General features: G+C 37.0%; 2 protein-coding genes and 1 long non-coding RNA gene across 3 annotated transcripts; 2 read left to right on the forward strand and 1 right to left on the reverse strand.

Moving 5' to 3' along the window:
* Positions 1 to 356: 356 nt before the first annotated feature.
* LOC128240969 (uncharacterized) lies at positions 357 to 1,883 on the reverse strand. The gene has a single exon (XM_052957956.1). It carries the CDS (start codon positions 1,881 to 1,883, stop codon positions 357 to 359), a length of 1,527 nt encoding a protein of 508 aa, XP_052813916.1.
* A 16,365-nt stretch (positions 1,884 to 18,248) lies between these two features.
* Positions 18,249 to 19,544, forward strand: LOC128240970 (uncharacterized). Its single transcript, XM_052957957.1, has 2 exons — positions 18,249 to 18,539; positions 19,518 to 19,544. Exons 1-2 carry the CDS (start codon positions 18,249 to 18,251, stop codon positions 19,542 to 19,544), a joined length of 318 nt encoding a protein of 105 aa, XP_052813917.1.
* A 598-nt stretch (positions 19,545 to 20,142) lies between these two features.
* Positions 20,143 to 21,158, forward strand: LOC128240276 (uncharacterized). Its single transcript, XR_008262108.1, has 3 exons — positions 20,143 to 20,241; positions 20,523 to 20,639; positions 20,902 to 21,158. It is a non-coding gene; the product is annotated as an uncharacterized LOC128240276 (long non-coding RNA).
* Positions 21,159 to 21,941: the final 783 nt, after the last annotated feature.

The raw sequence follows: 21,941 nt of genomic DNA on the forward strand, positions 1-21,941 counted from the left end.
TGTTTCTGGAATTTCACAACAGTCATTTCCAACTGGTAGACAATAATTTAAACCTTCATTACTGTTTGACCCTTTAGGACTGGGATAGTCAAAAATAAAAGTGTAATAAACAAGTACTCGTACCATTATACAACAACAGCAACAACAACAAATAGCCGAGTTCTACTATATGCATTTTATTTACAAACCATTATAATTGCACATATATAGATACATTTATATAGTGAAATAACAAATACAATCATAATCTCTTACTTCTATTCATATCATTACACAATGAAACGTATCCATGTATTACTATACAATACATTATATACATAGATAGACGGACCATATTAGAGCCAGGGATGTCATCATTAATAGCCATATGGATATGTGTTATAATTGTCAGCAATAACGCGTTTATCGAAAACGATTCTGTAGTCCTTGGTTTCGCGCTTTGTTATGACATGTCCGGTTGAGGGATTCCTTACAATTTTATTTTCGTCCACAACAGTAACACATTCGTCACCCTTCCCAGTTACCATTGCTTTGACAGTTTGATAGTTAATGTCTAGAGAGTTTTTATAATTCAGTGTAATGCCACGTACTTTACAAATTGACATTTTTCCATGTTTGTTGGGAAAGGCAAGTTTATACGCATAATTTTTAGGACCACCCGTAACAAAGGATGTAATGCTGTTATTCGGAACTTCGTCGGTGAGGTCACCGAGGTAATCACCGAGCGGTGGTTCCCATTGACCTGGTGCCGTAGTAAACACCACGGAGTCCGTGTCACAGTACAGAACGCGTTTTCCCAAAGGTTTCAAATAACTGTAGAGCTTGAGTCGTGCCTGTGCTGTTGTATAGGCCGCTATAATCACATTGGTTCTCGCAGAGGCCTCAATGAATTCATCGTTATGTACCCATTCCAATTTGATAGATTCGTTGTTGACGAATTGCACGTTTTTCACCTTCTGTTGATCGGAGGTCATCATGTCAAAAAACTCAGTAGGGTCTGCTATGTAAGATGTTTGAGTCAAATTTGTTCGTTGACCGAATTTACCCCAGAATGAGTTCAGCATCAGCTTGGCAAGCGAGCGCAATCCAGAATTTTTCTCAATCTTGTTATAGTCTAAAAGGATGCCCTCCTTCTCATGATAGTGTTCAATATACTTCTGTTTGGTATTTTCATCGATGCACCAATCTGGCCAGCCACTCGCTTGTTGCTTCACTTTTAAGAAGGTGTTAACATACTTGGTAAACAAGCCTCCTGTTTTCGTTTCAGGATTATACTGTGATACATCGTCAAAATGCCAGATTTCATAAATGGTTTGTAGTGTATAGCCCTGCGACAATGCCTCTTTTAGCTCATCAGTCACCCAAGTACCAATAAATGCCCTCTCGCTTTCCATATGCTGACACGGCCCCTGTTGGAGGTTTTCGCTGCACGTACGGCATAAACTAAACATGAGTTTACCGCGACACTTCATTGGTAGAACTGGTATATCTAATCCGTGAGGAGGCAGAACTTTGCACTTAATGAGACCTTCATACTTTTCGATGTCTTGGAAATTGTCTGTAAAAATTTGTGGATGCCCAACAGGTATTTTTCCTGTTTTGTTAACAAATGGATATAGTGAGGTGACGTCATAGTACTTGATTTGTTTTGCGGGTGATGATTCTTCATACAATTGAAATCCTTCTGTACGACCACCAAAGAAGGCATCTCGAGGTTCTAAAGGGCTAACCAATTCAAGGCTCTGTATGTACTTCTTCATGTCTTCATTCTTCGCCATATCTCTCTTAAAATCACACTCCCAGATGGAAGTGTATGTGTAGCCATTTTCTTCTATGAATTGTTGTTTCTCTCTGGTCTTAGCATACAATTCGCCCATGCTCATGTCGTTCACTGGGTTGACTGTTGTCTTAGAAAAACACCTTGGACATCCATGCCAGAAACAACCGTGGAACTCCAGGACTACCTTTTCGCCGTTTTGTTCGTAGTACCCATCTGCTTTATATGGCCCTATCTGTTTTTCTCCCATATTGCGGCCATGTTGTATGTTAACCTGCTTTTTGTGAGCTAGGTAGGACATCCATTGATAGGCCATGATAGATTGTTTCTCTTCCGGTCTGTATCCATGTGGAGGAATAATGGCAATAGTCTCGTGGTCTAGAAAAAGGGTCCTGTATACAAGATTGCATGCAGAGGCAATAGTGATACATTTCTCAAATGGATCTATGCCTTTACTGTCTCCTACTTTGGTCAAGTCCATGAATAAAGCTCTAAATTTCAGGCAGCACTTACGAAGAATATCTACATCTGACTGACAGTAACGCAATATTTCCCTCTGGAAATCAAATGGCGTATTCTTGTTTTCTTCATACCATTTCAGGAACTTTGTCCTAGCCTCGGGTTTCATACTGTACGGTGTGTAATAGTGTAGACCGGGAAGGTGCGGTAATACGACCTTTTGATTTTCCTTCCGATTGAAGAGATGTGGAAAATAACCTTTGGCTAATTCCGTTTCGCCAAACGATCCAGGCATATCGGCTAACGCCATAGGAATGAAATTCAGTGAATCGATCATTCTCATATTGCAAACAGGCACATTAATCGACATGTACTTTGATCCAGTTGTGATAACCTCTGGAAGGACCGCATTTTCGTGAAGATAGTGGAGTATAGGATAGCTGTCATAGCCTTTAAAATTCTGACAAATGGCAGTTGCGCCAGTATTTTCCTCGGAGAACAGCCACTTGCAAAACTTGTCTGTAGTATCAATTCCTTGAAATACTCGTTCATTTTTACCACAGACACGGCAAAAAGATTCTGAAGTGATTGGATATTCCACACACGAACCACATACTTTTTGTGCTACACATAGATTGGGTCTGTGCTGGAAAGTACCACACCAGGCCTTGTTGCAGTGTCCACATTTTCCATTCTTTCCTTCAGTATATCCCTGTTCACACTGCAGTTTTTCATCCTGTGTACATTCAAAATCCCAAAATATGTATTGGAAATGTTCCTTATTCTTTGATGTCTTTTTCTTTGGCGAGTTGTCGTCGTTATTTACTGGTTGCATGTAGCATAAGTGTTCTTCTGTGACAAAATCTTTACATGTCTTACAATAGACCTCGTGACAGACATGTGTCTTCTTGTGTCTATTCATATTTATTGTTTGGTTACAGTCCTTACATTTGAAATATGTATTACAGGTACTTTTGCCTGCACCACTAGTCTTCAAATGCATCTGATAGCACAACTCACTCTTGAAGCTTCTATTACACTCAGCACAAAATCTCCAATTTTCCTCTTCATCCAAATGCAGTTTGTGACAATAGATGCACGGGTTGTTACACACATGTTTTTCTTTATGATCGTATCCCTTCTTGCACTGTTGGCAAAAATAGCTACGGTTGAGAAACCCGGTCATTTTGGTAATGACGTCAAAATGTTCGTCATGATAGTACAAGTAAATGGGAACACCGCCTTCTACACCGTCATAGATAATGCCATTGAAATGATCCTTTGATAAGACGTAAATTTGGTAATTTGGCAAAGCAGCTTGAAACTTCTTAACTTCTTCAATACCACATTTCTTTAACGGCACATTTGCTTTTCTGTGTAGTTCAATAGCCAGTGTCCTTTGAAGTCCATATCCTCGCCGTATGCTATCCCATTGAGGGTGCTTATCATGGCGGGCAATTGCAGTCACAACAGCTCTAGCGCAGCAGAGTTCATCTTTGTTTTGTATCTGGATCACACTCCCTTTGTTTTGTAACATTTTGTTTAAGTCTACATATGGTTTTTTTAGGTTCCCTTTTCCATATGGGTTTTGGACGTGAACAATATCGATGTTGAAAGTTTCATCAACCACAAATTGTTGGTACGATTGGAGTACACGTTCAATCTCAGATAACACTCTATCTACAGTCAATTGGTGACGTGGCATGAACTCCAGTGTGATGGGAAAATCCAACTCCGGATTGTCAATAGATATCCTCACTAAATCTGTGTCTGGTATCAGCTGTGTAATGTCATCGAGAATAGATTGAAACACTGTTTTTAACGTTTTTAAAATATTAGGCAGCCCATCAACTTCCAGGTCTTTAATATTGACTTTGTAATACGATGCTGTTGTCCTAAACTTTTCTATCTTTCTTTCTCCAGTTTTCTCAATGTCGTAAAACGCCGATGGATCTTCTTCCAATCTCTGCCTTTTCGCTGCCCCACCTCCCTCTTGGCTATCTAAAGCTCGTTTAGCCCTAGGCCAACCGTGTTCTTGATGTAAGTGTTCGTTCAACGCATCTTCTCGCGCGAACACCTTCAGACATTCGGGACAATGCTGATTGTTCTCGTTTCTGTGTTTAAGCATATGTCGCTCGAGATTCTGTTTTCTGGAAAATGACTTTTTGCACGATTCACACTTGTGTTTCCAATGATTATGCGTTCTTCTGTGCTGGAGAAGTTGGCTAAGTTTGGGAAAGCTAGTCCCACATTGCTCACAAACGTACTGTGGCATCTTTTTAGCCAGCTCTGAAATAGAAAGATAGATGCCTATAAATAATTTGATAGCTGCAAAGGCCATACTTACAATTCTAAAATCTAATAAATAGAAAAACTAATGAAACTTGCACAATGAATAGTAACATGTTCTCTGAGATACCGGGCGAAAGTCTATGAAAACAGCCAGGCAAGACAACAAAAAGTCAGGCGAGACATCAAAAAACCAGGCGAGACATACCTTTTTGCCAGTTAAGTAGCTCCAATGTAAGTTTCTGATGCACGTTTAGGTCCGCTATAGACTGTTCTCTAACTGAAAAAGAAAGATGTAATGACGACGTCAGCTTTTATACCTGCGTGTCGGTCATACGCCCTGGGCAATTGCATTTTGATTGGTTGATGAAAACGCATTTTGATTGGTTGGACAAGTCGTAAGGTGATTAGTGGATTTGAGTTGAAAAACGCAATTTGATTGGTCAAAAATCCGCCCATTTGATTGGTTTACACTTTTCTTGGTTCGTGTATAAATACGTGGATTAGTCTCGAACGTGTCATTTATCAGTTCACCGTCAGAGAGTCAACATGTTCAAATGCAAAGAATGCTTGATGGGATTTACGAGGAGCGATAATATGAAGAGACACTGGACGCATATGCATGGGGTAACCAGTGAAGCGTATCCTCCACAGGGAGCGCCTCCTCCTCCTCCTCCTGAAGGACATAGGGATGCACAGGGAGTGCCTCCTCCTCCTCCTCCTCCTCCTCCTGAAGGACATAGGGATGCACAGGGAGTGCCTCCTCCTCCTCCTCCTCCTCCTCCTCCTGAAGGACATAGAGATGCACAGGGAGCGCCTCCTCCGCAGCCACCAAAAGGAGAACTCAAGAAAGTTACATTTCAACACCCTTTCACCATGATGATATCTGGGCCAACATCGTGCGGAAAAACGACGATTGTAAAGGACATGTTACAGAATAACACCTCCAAAATACGACCAAGTATTGACAGGATTGTGTGGTTGTATAAACGGTGGCAACCATTATACGACGAAGTGCATGCATCTGTACTGCCTCGAGTGGAATTTGTCAGGGGTATTCCCAACGACCTGGAAGACGATGAGTTCTTCGACCCCACTATAAACAACTTGCTTATATTAGATGACCTCTACTCAGAATCCGGCAAGGATAAACGCATCACGGACTTGTTTACGGAGGGATCGCACCATAGGTCTCTATCCGTGATTTCTATTAACCAGAACTTATTCGGTAACAAGGATCCTACACAGAGAAGAAACTGTCACTATCTGATACTATTCAACAACCCCGTCGACAAACAATCCGTCATGACATTGGCAAGACAGATGTACCCGGGACAAAGTGAGACACTGCTGAACATGTTCGCAAAAGCGACAAAACGCCCTTTCGGATATCTGTTGGTGGATTTGAAGCCATTTACGCCGAATAATCAGCGGCTTAGGTGTATTGAACCAGAACAGTATGCAGAAGTAAGGCGTGCCTTAGAACGCAAGCATCACGTGACTGTTCCAAAATCTATAAATACGGAGCAAATTCCAACAAATCATCATTCTTCAGTTGGCAGTCACACAGTGAACATCGTGGAAGAAAATATGGATAAAGGTCAGGCTTGTGACGATTGTGGACAATTATTCGAGTCCGGTCATGACGTGCAGAGACACGTAAAAAGTGGCTGGTGCCCAGAAAATAGGGAACCCCAGGCTAAAAGGGCAAAACTGGATGAGAAAATAATGGATGAGGAAATTACTGATGATAGTGTCGAAGATAACACCGGTTATCAACATATATGGTATCTGGCAAAGGGCTTTAGCAAACCAAAGTTCAACAAGTTATACGATCGACTCATTGGCGATGGAGAAAATGAAGATGACGCTAACGAATTGGCGAACGAACGTGTGCAGCCCTACAGAGAAAAGAATTTTCTTCAAAGATACCAATCGCTATTGGAAATATATTGGTTTCCATTATCGACCAACGTCACTCATCGTAGAATTGTGCAAGACATAAACGATATGCGCAGGAAGGGGGTCAGTTTAACATCGGCCATAAAAAGGGTCTTGAAGAAAAATAAAAACGCTTTTGGAGACTTATTTGAGTTGGAGGACAGCGATGAAAGCGAGGATACCGATAGCGACGACGAAAGTGACTCGGAAATTGCATAAATTGGCACTGTTTATATTTGAACACTCATTCGTAGTGTGGACATAGAACAGTTAACATGGCGCAAGTTGAAGATTATTTGAAAACGATTTATTACGATGCAAAGCACCCCGGCGGATTTGCCGGACCACAAAAACTGTACAAAGTGGTACAGAAGGAAGGCAAATTTCGTATCGGTATGCACAGGATACGGAAATTTCTGCACGATCAAGAATCGTACAGTCTACATAAACCCGTGAGAAGGCGATTCCAGAGAAACCATGTCATTAGCGCCGGGAAAGACGACTTATGGATGGCGGACTTGATCGATATGGATAAATTCGCTGATTCGAATGAGGGATTCAAGTATATTCTGCTGTTGATCGATACCTTCTCAAAGTACGTGTGGTTAGAACCACTCAAGCACAAAACCGGTGATGAGGTGGCTAAGGCATTCAGAACAATATTTACAACATCAGGGCGATCTCCGAATAAGCTGATCACCGATAAAGGTAAATATATGGTTAAGTTATCTAATGTCAAGAATGACAAAGAAAGCATTTGTACACTATATCAACTGTATCAGTATTCAGTACATATACAATTAATATGAAGTGCAGTTATAATTCAATGACGAAAAAAAAAATCATGATGTGAAATTCTTCTTATAAAGAATCAGTGATGTATATTGACTAGTACTAACACACCGACTGTTTTATTCTAGGTCAGGAATTTAGAGCCAGGAAAGTGCAAGAGTTGATGAAGAAAGAAGACATTCATTACTTTCCAACTCAAAACGAAACCAAAGCTTCCACGTCAGAGAGGGCTATTTTAACGATCAAGACCAGGCTGATGCGCTATTTTTCGTACAAGGAGACGAGCTCATTCCTACCAGTGTTGCAAGACATCGCGGAAAACTATAACAATACCTATCACAGAACCATCGGTATGACACCCGCTGATGTGAATGACACCAACCAGGAGGAAGTGCGACTATCCACCTATTTTGCGCGAAATCCAAAAAGCAAACCAATACATACAAAACTCAGACCATTCATGTTTAAAGTTGGCGCTTTCGTACGCATCAGTCATCTGAGAACTGTGTTTACTCGAGCGTACGACCAGACGTATTCCGGTGAAGTGTTTAAAATACATAAACGTTACCATAGAGGAAGAATCCCCATCTACAGACTAGTGGACTTGCAGGACGAGGAAATCAAAGGAACATTTTATGAAAGTGAACTTCAAAAAGTGAACTTTAACCCAGACCAGAGTTTTAAAATTGATACAATTTTGAAGACAAAAGGGAAAGGACAAAATAAACAATATTTTGTGAAATGGAAATATTACCCCAAAAAATTCAATAGCTGGGTCAGAGCGAGTGACATTGAGTGAATCTCACTTTACACATAGTTTCTTTGATGTTCTTATATCGTACGTTTGTAAATAAATCATAGGAAAAAAACTTTGTATATATTTCACGTGTATATCAATGTATATTTCATGTGTGAATAAATCTAGTGTAGAAAATAATAGTGTTGTTGTTTTTATTTTATTTATACGATGTGTATTCATATATCTTATACACAAGGATGACGTTAGAAGCTCGTCTTAATTAGGCACCCGTGTGGTATATAGAGCTGGTTTATATACCCTATCTAGTGATCTTAGCGGACATTTTGGGCCAGGTCCTGTCACTAGACGGAGAGATTCCTAATTGTCCGAGCTTATAAGGTCTCGTGATGACTAGAAGCGGGTCCTAATGCTACATCGTGCATCACCTCACTATAGCATTAAGTCGGTCTAACGACACCTCCGTACTTCTAGATGTCCCTTACTGTACCCCATACTTAGACATTTCTTTCATATTTCATCAATTGGTTCACTTACCTATGAATTCCCTGTTCTAACCAACGTGCTCTCACTTCGAAGACTTGTTCTGGGATATGACAAATGCGTCAAATGCAACCCTTTTATACTGTCGGATTACCCCCATTTTCCACGAGGGTATTACGGGTTATATTTTCTTACACCACCCATATGAAGTATAAGCATTACAATCACGAAACACCCCTATTTTTGGAACAGTCTATTTTAGGGCAAATTTTGCGATTTATTAGCAATTTAGACACTGATCTGATTAGACGTATTTTTATGCTTCTCTCATATTTTTTGTAATTGATATTACGTATACTTTCGTGTTCGGCCCGTATTTTGTTAGATTCAAATCCATATACTTACGCGAACGACTGGTATTAAATTTTGGTAACTTTTCAGTGCTATACTTTCGCGAATGACTTTTCTTTGAAGAAAGACTGAAATGAAGAATTTCAAATTTTGCAACATTTTCACCGGGATTCGATCTCGGGACCTTTGGTGCAGAAGGCAAACGCGCTAACCGCTCGACTATCGCGACATCGACGTACCAGCGAGTTAAACTAAAGCTTTTATCTCAAATACTCGTCAGCGCTAGACAGTAACCAATACATTCCATTATGACAGGTGTTTTACCACTAGTTTATATTCGCTCGTTTAAACCTCTATCGTCGAGTAATTGAATAAGTGGTTCTTTGTATAGCTGAATAGGACAGATATCTTTAAAGTTAAACTTTTCAACACAGCTGGATTTAAACTGATAAGATCGACTTTGTTGATGGTATATTGATGAGTGTCATAACTGAATTATAAATCTTTATTTCGCATATCTTATACATGTATGAAGATAAAGCTGGTTTTCCAAATCGGTAGAACTTGTCCAGACCTGCCCGGATGACTCACACCATTATCGTCTGCTAGGTTTACTATAACAGTACCACACGTTACGTCTTTACTATTAGGCTATCGATTGCGTCGTCTGCTAGAGATAAACCGATGACGTCATCATTATCGATTTTCAAAAGACGACTCATTTTCTACTCGGTCCAGGATTAAGATTTATATAGAATATATAGAGGGGTCAACGAGTGCATATCGACTGGATAAGCGTCCCTGACTACTTTCTTCCCTATTTTTCCTTATTTTTTTTTATTCATTCGCATCATAATATCATGGTCCTATTTGATGGTTTTACGTACTATTCAGATTCAAATCAGTTTGATTTTAAGAAATACACGACCAGGCATTTCTGCTTGTTCTTTTTACAATAACCATTCTTATATAGGTGTCTGCTTCTTTCCAAATATATTTTCAATCGAACCCGAATGAGTATATATTTGTTCCATGTTTGTGTATAGTATGAAATATCATACTGCAAATTGTTGCAGACATTCCTTTCAATGAGATTAATGGTTATATTTGTAATTTGGTTAACAGTTTAATAACGGTAGAAAACGCAGTGGAAAACACAAGAAAGAATACAAAGTTAAATGAATAGATGAGCCGCATCGCATGATTACACAGTGTAGGCCTTCGAACAAAATCATTACAAATAAAATAATCATCAATAAATAGTGTATATTAATTTCTTCTAAACTTCGTTCCTTTAAAGGATTGACATTGGCGCATCAATGACGAGTTATCACATTAATTTTCCATAGCAAACACGGATTTTGTCCCGACTTATTTTGACTGAATTAATAGTCTGTGTCTTAAACAGCCCTATGGATAATCGGTACAAAAATGGCTGATCAAATGTTTCTTTATTTATGTTTCAGAAAGATTCTGTATTAAGAAAACAACGAAGATCATATACTTATTGTAATATAGATGCGTCAATGTTGCACGTGATTTCAATTAAGTACTTTCGTAAGTCTGTCATGTGCGTGACGTCAAAAGTAGTTTTCTAAATGTGGAATACATGGTCTTACTTGTAAACACGTATCTCTCGAAATATAAGTGATATCATCATGAGATTTTAAGAATTGCTTTCTGAAATGTCATTTAATTCAAATATCCAATCTGATCATTACAGTCAACGAGATGACCGAAGGCCCAAAATGGCGCGATGCAGCTCATATATTTTACTTATGTGTTACCACTTTAAATTATCTTAAAAATGTCTTTTATTAATGATGTTAGTTAATTGTTATGCCAGAAACTCTAAATCGGCATTTTTGAACATACATATTGGTTCAATGTTTCAGCGCCAACGGTACCGGAAACGTCGCTCCATCCAACCGGAAGATGGAGTTGGCTAAAAAGACGCAATAAGAGACACTTCATTGGTGGCGCAATGGTGGATAATTAAGGTTAGCTTTTTATATGAAAGAAATGATTCAACAATGGGTCGATTGTTCAGAACTTTTTTAAAGTTATTAAATGTGATTAACTACTTCGTTGCTAACTTTTAAACGTGAAGTAGTTGAATATGCGCTCATATATTGCAGTAAAACTAGTTCAGCTAAAACAGATGTACCAAAGCTTGATACAAAAATCTTTAAGGGGGCAAGTTTTGACACGGTATGATATTAAAAATAGTTGACCGCCTCCCATTTCACATCATTCGGAACATCTCGGCCATTTTCCACTGAAACAACGCATTCGGAACTCGTCGGCCATTTTTTCAAAAACAACCTCGGATGTATGCCGGTACATCTGTTGAAGTAGTCCGTATTTTTTTTAATAAAAGCATTAATTAAATGTAGTGTTTAAGAGTTGTATTTATTGCTCTCAGTTTAAATTGATTGCCAGTGAAGTGTATTATTGCAAACATAATTACGATTCCCAAGAGTTAAGTCATAAATTTTAACTACTAAATAAGATTACTACGCGATCTATTTGCAGCGGACTTAAACGTACCACTTTTTAAGTATGTAAACCGTCCATATACATCCGAGGTTGTTTTTGAAAAAAATGGCCGAGGAGCTCCGAATGTGAAACAACGATGTAAAATAGCTGAGGATTTCCGAATGTTTCCCATGAGAAGTTTTTTTTCTGCCATTCTTGAAAAAGCATTTCTGACCCCAAGTTTTGTAGTGTTGTAGGATTTAAAAGTTTTCCAATTCTGGATGGTCTGTTTTATTTTGCTTTTCTTGGTTTTAGTATTTGCAAATATTTTGATTGTTTAGTTCAAGTTTAGTTGAATTTATGAATTTGTGTCACATATTTCCGCGACTTGAGGTTCTGTGAAAGGTGTCGTAAAATTTATGTCTTTATAAATTTAAGTGTGCAATGGTGGTTCTTGTTACAGTTATATAGCCGTTTAATTTTTATTCCTTTTGAATAATATTAGTTAATTAACACTGTGCAACTTGTTTTAATTTTATTTACAAACTCTTAATTGAAGTAAGTGACTGCATCAGTTCAATGTTTCAGTGCCCACTGTACTGGAAGTGTCCAACTGTCCACCTGAAGTGATGAAACATGCATGGAGTTGGTTATGGGCGAAAACTCACTGATGACAGTAGCTTGACAGCTGGATTGAAGCAGGTGATCAAAGTGTTTGAAACTAAGCACCTTTAGGTAAATAAAGATCATGCTAGTAGTGATGAGAAAAATGCATAGTCACTGTACAAGGATTAAATATGTAATGGATGATGATGATGATGATGGCGATTGATGGTGATTTCAATGTTGATGATGATGACACTTGACCATAACTTAATATTCATTTAACACTTTTCATTTTTAGTATTTGTTTAATTTTGAAACTTGTAAGTGACTGCATCATTTCAATGTTTCAGTGTCCACTGTACCACTGTATGAAACTAAGCATCTTTCGGTAAATATATAGATGATGCTAGAATTGATGAGGGTACAAGGGTTAAGTATGTAATGGTTGTTGAGGATTGTCTTGCATATGATGATGATGATGATGATGATGATGATGATGATGATGATGATGATGATTGCAATGATGATGATGATGATGATTGCAATGGTGATGTTGATAAAGGTAATGATGGAGGGAGATGATGATGATGATGATGATGATGATGATGATGATGATGATGATGATGATGATGGAGGAAGATGATGAAGATGATGTTGATATTGATGCTGATTTCAATGATGATGATGATGATGAAACTTTGCCATAATTTAATATTTATTTGAGATATTCTCATGTTTAATATTTGTTTAATTTTAATACTTGTTTTAATAATATTATACTATATAATCTCTTTATTGAAATAGGCAGCTGCATCAGTTCAATGTCTAAGTGGAGTTGGCTATGGGTGTCCAGGCAATTAAGACGCAATGGCTTCATAGCTGAACTTGACCAGGTAAACAAAGTCAATACAATGAGTATGTAATGGATTGTGATTATGGTATTGCATTTAGATGATGATTGTGATGGTGATGATGATGATGATGCTGATGGTTGTTAGTGATGGCGGTGCTTGTGGTGGTGGTCATGGTGTTTGTCGTTGTGATCATGCGATGATGATGATGATAATCCCTGGCACTCATTTTTAGCTTGACTATTCGAAGAATAATGAAGGCTATACTTCTCGCCCAAGTGTCTGCATCTGGTTAAATTTTTAGGGCAAGTTGGGATTTTCACTTGTATAAGTCAATTACCCTTCATTCATTTTTTTCCCTTAATACTTCCCACAGTATAAGTCCAATACCCTTTATTCAATTCCCTTAATACTTCCCACAGTTGTTTAGGGCCATCTCATAAGAGGTTAGATAAATCCATGTTATCCTTTATACAAATAATAGCCCCTGATTGACTATGGAACTTAGGTTAAAGTTTAAGGGCAGGTTGGGATATTTATTAATAACTTCTATACCTTTCATTCAATTGACTTGATACCTAACAGTTGTTCATGACCATCACACAATGATTTATGGCCCTTGATTGACTAAGGAACTTGGGTTAAAGTTTTAGGGCAGGTTAAAGTTTTTACGGCAAGTTGGGATTTTCTCTTATAAGTCCAATACCCTTCATTCAATTGACATAATACTTCACACCGTTGGTAAAACTCCATATTATCCTTTATACAAAGTATGGACCCAGATTGACTTTTGAACTTAGGTTAAAGTTTTAGGGCAGGTTGGGATATATTAATCACCTCTATACCCTTCATTCAATTGACTTAAGACTTCACACAGTTGTTCAGGACCATCACACAATGAGGTTGCATAACTACATATTATCCTAAATACAAGCCCTTGATTGACTTAGGAACTTATGTTCAAGTTTAAGGGTAAATTTGGATTTTAATGCAAAAAAAATCTAAACCCTTCAATTAATTTACTTAATACTTCGCACAATTAATGACGACCATCTTGCAATAAGGTTACAAAACTCCATTTAAACCCTAAATACCAATTATGGCCCTTGATTTTCTTTTTTTTAGCTCACCTTGTTTCCGTCGTCCGTCATCATCCGTTGTCAACAATTTGACTGTTAACACTCTAGAGGTCACAATTTGGGCACCATCTTTATGAAACTTGGTCAGAATGTTACCCTCGATAAAATCTTGGACGAGTTCGAAATTGGGTCATCTTGGGTTAAAAACTAGGTCACCAGGTAAATTTAAAGGAAAAGCTTGATTACACTCTAGAGGTCTCATTAAAGACTGTTTTTTCATGAAAGTTGGTCAGAGTGTTTATATTAATAATCTCTAAGTCAAGTTTGAATCCGGGTCATGTGTGGTAAAAAACTAGGTCATTAGGTCAAATCATAGGAAAAGCTTGTTAGCACTCCAGAGGTCACATTTATGACTGTATGTTCATGAAACTTAGTCAGAATGTTTATATTGATTAGCTCAAGGCCAAGTTCGAATCTGGGTCATGTGCGGCCAAACACTAGGTCTCCAGGTCAAATAATAGGAAAAGCATGTTAACACTCGAGAGGCCACATTTATGACCATATGTCATGGAACTTGAGCACAATTTCTAAACCTGATTTTCACAAGGGGAAAACAAGTTAAAAAAATGACTTGTGTCATTGTTTGGGCGCCCGGTGGGAGGGCAGCGTCAAAGTCACCTTATGTATCAAATAATTTTATCTAGGTTTAACATCAAGTCAAAAATGGTCGGAATTGAATAACTTAAGTAAAGGTCGACATATTGCCAGCAAACTTGGTACATATAGTTTGTATAGACCTTTCATGAGATTATGTTTGGGGCCCCCCAGAGTTATGGTCTCTGTTCACTTTTAAATTTGACATTTTATTGCTTTTGACATGCATATTCATCATTATTGTATTTACTTCAAAGAGGCGTACAGTCTTTGCCTTAATTTATTTTCAGCACTTGTCCTTTTAGGCAAGTAATTGAAAAAAAACACTTGCCCCAAAACAGTTTTACTTGCCCAAAATAACCAATCCACGTGTAAACGTACAATATTATAATATGATAATATCATTCAATCAGGATTTGTGAATTGTTGCTGAAGAAATTGCGAAAACAGAGGGATCTAAATATCGGAAAAATGCACTTCCCCGTTCGGCAACTTCCTCGGAATTTTGACTTGCCCAAAACAGTGTTTACTTTTCCTTGGCTTCAGGCAACCCAGTTACGACAAAGACTGGGCGTAGTCGAGCGCGCCATCTTAAGACAGCTCTTGTTCAATAAGTCCCTAAGCTTACCATTGAAGCTCTTTAAATATCTTGTCCTTATAACCTACAAATGTAAGCTGTTTTATTTAGATTGGTTGTATGGGGCAACATGGGCATGATGGCGTTGGTGGTGGTTGACATGATGGTGATGATGGTTGTGATGGAGCTACATTGGCAGTCTTGTTTGCACCCGATGCTGTGGACAACCTCGTCAACAAAGATAAGTATAAGTTTGGTCATTTTAGTGTTTAAAAAATTGTTGATTGTAAAAAAGATCAAATTTATTATGCATTTTTAATTATGAAGCAAGTTAAATGGTTTGCAATTTTTGATTGACGTTTTTTTGTTGTTGTTTTTTAAAAACAACTAGCCTTAAAGGAATGCTTTCACTAAGTAGGTCACTTTATATTTCATGAGCCTGTCATTTATTAATTAAAATTCATGGACAAAATTTTCGGTTGGTCATTTTTTTAAGTATGGATAAAAAAATAATTCTTTATATTATTAATTCAAATTTGTTTTTAAAGAAATACACGAAAAGTGAAAAGGCATTTTCTGCTGGTTTTTGAAATCTTACAGTGAAAATGCTTAAAGGCACCAGCATTCTTTCCCAAGATTTCCTTAACCAAACCCATTTATCAGAAAAGGTTTATTTCACATTCGTGTATATTAATATGTAATACCTTTTATATAAAATATTGCACATTGTAGTGGCTTTATATGTATAATTTTGCGCGTGGCTTGAAATAGACTGGTAGGAAAGGCTCATGAATTGAGAAGTGAAAAACAATTTACAAATTATTTGAGTAACGTAAATATATTATATTCGTGTAATGAACTTAATTTTGAATGACATAAGTTAAATATAAGCACATTTATTAATTAGTTTGATATTTTCTTCTTTAATTATGATATTTGTTTCAATTATGTATAATAATACAGTCAACAAAGTAAACAAAATCATTGGGCTTATTAGAAGGAAATTCACCTTCATGGACAAATCCTTGTTCTTAACATTGTACAAGTCTCTTGTTCGTTCCCAATTGGACTATGGAAATTTAATATACTTCCCATACACGAAGAAATGTAAGCAAGTTCTGGAGAATGCGCAACGTAGAGCCACAAGACTAATACCTGAATTTCGTGGACTTTCCTATCAAGAACGATTGAATGAACTGAATCTCCCAACATTGGACTACCGTAGAAAAAGATTTGATATGATACAAGTTTTCAAAATTATTCACGAAGTTAATGACATCAATGGAAGTGTATTTTTCAATTTTGCGGACAATAGTGGAACAAGAGGTCACTGTTTGAAGCTTGCAATGCCTAAAGCTCACAAGTCTATTCGATTAAATTCTTTTGGACATCGTACTATATCCATTTGGAACGGCCTTCCAATAATATTGTTACATGCAGCACCGTGAACAGTTTTAAATCACAACTGGATAAGTTATGGGTACACAAACGTTTTGATCTAAGTGATGTGTATTAATTTCATCAGCAAACAATCAGACCGGAGTGAATTTCAATATTTTCATTGATAAACAAATCAGATCGGAGTGGAGATTTGCATAGAAGTAATCTAAAGGGATCAACTAGCCTAAAGGGCTAAACATTTCCCTAGAAGACACAAGGTAGGTAGGTAGGTAGGTATAAGAGTTTTATTGCAATAAGTAACCGCATTTATTCCATGTTTCAGTGACTATTTGATAGGTAGTGTTCAACCATCCAACAGGAAGAGATGATGATGATGCTGGTGGTAATGATGGTGGTGCTGGTGATGATGATGAGTATGGTGGTGGAGGTCGTGGTGGCGGTGATGATGGTTGATGGTGGATGTAGTCATGAAGATGGTGGTGATGCTGGTGCTGGTTGTTGTGATGATGATGCTGGTGCTGATGGTGATTATGATGGTTATGATGGTGGTTGTCATGATGGTGTTGGTGGTGTTCCTTGAGTTGCTGGTGGTCGTGGTAGTGGTGATGGTGGTGGTCATGATGGTGCTGGTGGATGTGGTGCTGATGCTGATGGTGGTGGTGCTGGTGATGGTGGTAGTTTGCTGGTGGTGGCCATGATGGTGCTGGTGCTGTTGCTGGTGGATGTGCTGATGGTGATGGTGTTCATGATGCTGGTACTGGTGCTGGTGGATTGTCTGATGGTGGTGGTGCTGGTGATGATGATGGTTGTGCTGGGGCTAAAATGGCTGTCTTGTTTGGACCGGATGCTGTGGATAACATTATGAACAAAGACAAGTATTATTTTGGTCATTTTTGTTTTTATAAGTTGTTGAATGTAAAAAATCAATTATGCATTTTAAATGAAGGAAAATGTTAAATGGTTTGCACCATTAGGATAAACACTTTTTTTTTTTTTTTTTTAAAAACGTCTAGCTTAGAAGAAATGTTTTTTGCTAAGTAGGTCACTTTATATTTCATGAGCCTATCCTTTATTAATTTAAATTTATAGATAATATTTTCAATTGTTCATTATTAAAGTTTGGATAATTTTTTTTTTCTTTATATCATTAATTCCAATTTGTTTTTAAAGAAATACACGAAAAGTGAAAAGGCATTTTCTGTTGGTTTTTGAAATCTTACAGTGAAAATGCTAAAAGGCACCAGCATTCTTTCCCAAGATTTCCTTAACCAAACCCATGTAGCAGAAAAGGTTTATTTCATATTCGTGTATATTAATATGTCATACTTTTATATAAAATATTGCACATTGGAGTGGCTTTATATGTAAAATTTTGCACGTGGCTTGAAATAGACTGGTAGGAAAGGCTCATGAATTGAGAAGTGAAAAACAATTTACAAATAATTTTAGTAATGTAAATATATTTGTGTAATGAACTTAATTAATTTTGAATGATATTAGTTAAATATAAGCACATTTATTAATATGTTTGATATTTGCTTCTTTAATTATGATATTTGTTTCAATTATGTATAAGAGTTTTATTGCAATAATTAACCGCATTTATTCCATGTTTCAGTGCCTATTTGATAGGTAGTGTTCAACCATCCAACAGGAAGAGATGATGATGATGCTGGTGGTAATGATGCTGGTGCTGGTGATGATGATGAGTATGGTGGTGGTGGTGGGGGTGGCGGTGGTGTTGATGATGATGATGGTTGATGGTGGATGTGGTCATGAAGATGGTGGTGATGCTGGTGGTGCTGGTGCTGGTTTTGGCTGTGATGATAGTGGTGGTACTGGTGATTATGATGGTTATGATGGTGGTTGTCATGATGGTGTTGGTGGTGGTCCTCGTGGTGCTGGTGCTCATGGTAGTGGTGCTGGTGGTGGTCATGATCGTGCTGGTGGATGTGATGCTGATGCTGATGGAAGTGGTGCTGATGCTGGTGGAGGTGGTGCTGGTGATGGTGGTAGTTTGCTGGTGATGGTCATGATGGTGCTGGTGCTGGTGGATGTGCTGATGGTGATGGTGGTTGTGGTGGTCATGATGGTGGTGGTGGAGGTAGGTGCTGGTGGATGTGCTGATGATGGTGGTGTTCATGATGGTGCTGGTGGATTATCTGATGGTGGTGGTGCTGGTGATGATGATGGTTGTTCTGGGGCTGAAATAGCTGTCTTTATCGGACCAGATGCTGTGGACAACATTATCATCAAAGATATGTATTATTTTGGTCATTTTTGTGTTTAAAAACTTGTTGAATGTAAAAAAAATCAATTATGCATTTTAATGATGGTGAATGTTAAATGGTTTGCACTATTTAGATCAACGTTGTTTTTTTGTTGTTGTTTTTTAAAACGTCTAGTCTAGAAGAAATGGGTTTTTTTCTAAGTAGGTCACTTGATATTTCATGAGCCTATCATTTATTAATTAAAACATATGGATAAAATTTTCAATTGGTCATTTTTAAATTTGGACAAAAAAAATATTATTCTTTTTATTATTAATTCAAATTTGTTTTTAGAGAAATACACGAACTGTGAAGGCATTTGCTGTTGGTTTTTGAAATCTTACAGTGAAAATGCTAAAAGGCACCAGCATTCTTTCCCAAGATTTCCTTAACCAAACCCATGTAGCAGAAAATGTTTTGTTTTTTTCGTGTATATAAATATAAATGTATGTATATGTTATATTGGACATTGGAGGGCTTGGATTGCATTAGTTTGAATGTGATTAATTATAAACTTAACAGTAGGAAAGGCTCATGAATTGAGAAGTGAAAAACAATATAAGACATAATTTAAGCGATTTGAATTTATTTTTAATATCAACATATTTTGAATATATTTTGAATTTATTCTGAACGATATATGCTTATAATCATTTTTATGAAAATCTTTAACATTTGTTCGTACCGTACTTGTTTTGATGATAAATTGACCCTTTATTGAAATGGGTGACTGCGTCCGTTCGTTATTTCAGCGTGTCCCACCAGCTGGTCAGAAGTGATGTCCCGTACAATATTTTGACGCACTGGCTTTGTGGCTGAACTAATAATGTAAGCATTGTCTACTAAACGTATGATTGTTAAATACATGGTCAATGGTAACAGTAACGTAAAATGTTAACAGTCAAGGGTTTGTTATTCATGAATTGAGACTTTTTTCTTGCCTGATTATGGATTTTTTTTAATCTCGACTAATCAAAGAAAAAGGATGTCTATACTTCTCGTCAAGTTGTTCAAAACCATCACACAATTATGTTTCAGCACTCCTTCTAATCCTATATACAAATTATGGCCCTTGATTATTTTCTGTTGAAAAAATACATACAAGAACATTAATGCACTCATTTTTAAGACAACAACATCAAGTTCAGTGCACTGTTCAGGGCAGCTCCTGATGATGATGATGATGATGATGATGATGATGATGATGATGATGATGATGATGAAGATGACAACGATGATGATGATTACCTTTCATTTGGCCTCTTTGTTTAACATTTGTTTGTTTAATTATGATACTTGGTTTAGTATAACTTTTATATTGAAATAAAGAAATGCTTTGGTTCAATGTTTCAGTGTCCACAGAACCATGCAACTGGAAGTGAAGTGCCCCACCATGCAGCTGGAAGTGAAGTGCCCCACCATGCAACTGGAAGTGATACCCCGTGCAACAATGCTCCATCAGTGGCCGTGGCCATGGTAAGAATTTAACAAAACATTGCTTTGAATTTTAGAATTAAAATAACGATATTAATTTACTGAAATATCATTAATTGAAATATCAATCTAGCTAGAATATCATTTCTTACAACAAAAATGATTATTATAAATGATGATGGTGGTGCTCTTGTTGATGAAGCTGTTGTTGCTGTTATTCTGAAGGATGATGAAACTGGTATTTTTTGCCATCAAGTTAGCAGCAACATAGTAATAAACATGATTGATAGCCTTATTGAATTGTTGATGTGTTATAATTTTAGCCACATGAACAAAACGCTGAACGGCTTTGACATAGTGCGATTTTGGAGTTGTCCATAGGAGACGCATGGATGACACCTCACTGATGACACAATGGTCTAATGTCTCAACTGGATCATGTAGGTGTGAATCGTTTAAGAAACTTGATCATGGTCATACAAAGATATTGGTTAATAGTGATGGGAAAAAGTGTTTCAAGTATAAAAAGGGACAGTGATGTTATGGAGATTGGTTATGGTCTTGCATAATGATAATGGCAATATATTTATTTGGATACTCTGCATGAATTGTTCACCTTTTTATGGATCCAATTCCTTAATCAAAATGTTCAGATAAACATTTTGAATATTAATAAGTTTTTTTCTTTTCTTTTTCTTTCAGAAAAAATGATGGATGCTTTCACGGGAAACACTATGGAATCGAAAATTCGGGATCTTGTGTTAATTGACGAGACAATTTTACAGTGATGTTTATGTGACATTCTAATGTTGATTTGACATTCTCAAGTTGATGTGAATTTTTTATATTTAGGTACTGTACCTCGTATGATGAAATAGCGAAAAAAAAGAGAAGAAAATTGTCGAAAACTGACATAAACTTGGTATCATGTGTACAATGCATTGAAACTTACTGACTGAAGTACCACATAGTTTACAATTAATTGATTTATTTGCAGTTTTTTTTTCGTATTTTCCATTATTTTTTTTTACTAGGAATGTCTGTCTAGTAGAATTCATTCCTTATGCGTGATTAGCTAGTCGATGTTATCAGGTGATATTACCAAGTAAGGTATATAGCATAAATATTCCATCTGTCTAGGGTTAGCCTTCATAGCACAGTGGATACAACACTAGACTGCAATTTTGGCGACAACGGTTCGAATCCGGACTCCGACATGATTTTTTTTTTACATTTTTTTTTTTTACAATTATGATATCAAAGAGTAAAACATTTTTTTTTTTAAAGTTGTCCTGAGATTTGTTACAGTAAAAAAAAATTGGGTACCAGGACTGGTGTACAGTCCCTTCAAGTTGATTTGGAATTCTTATATTGATTTGACATTCTTATACAGGGTTTCCACGGTCAGGGAAAAGTACACACATGTTGTACCTTATTAACCAATAAAACATTTCTTTAATATGCTGTAAATACCACTTTTGCTTGATATAATGGTATCATTTGACAGAGTAGTAATATGCTTGCGCACTTGCCTTTTTTGCTTTTTATAACCTGTGCTTAAATTTTATAACCTGTGCTTAAATTTTGTATGCTTTGCCATAATCATAGCTTTATATTGCTGTATATGCTTGTGTAAAAGTACTTGTGGTAAAAGCTCATGCACTTTATTTTTATATCACAGGGTGATTTAAATTTGTGAGCAGTTTCTATGCCTATAACACTTAACTGCTAATACAAGAGCA

The sequence above is a fragment of the Mya arenaria genome, chromosome 7 (assembly GCF_026914265.1).
Source record: "Mya arenaria isolate MELC-2E11 chromosome 7, ASM2691426v1".
In the NCBI taxonomy this organism is placed as follows: domain Eukaryota; kingdom Metazoa; phylum Mollusca; class Bivalvia; order Myida; family Myidae; genus Mya; species Mya arenaria.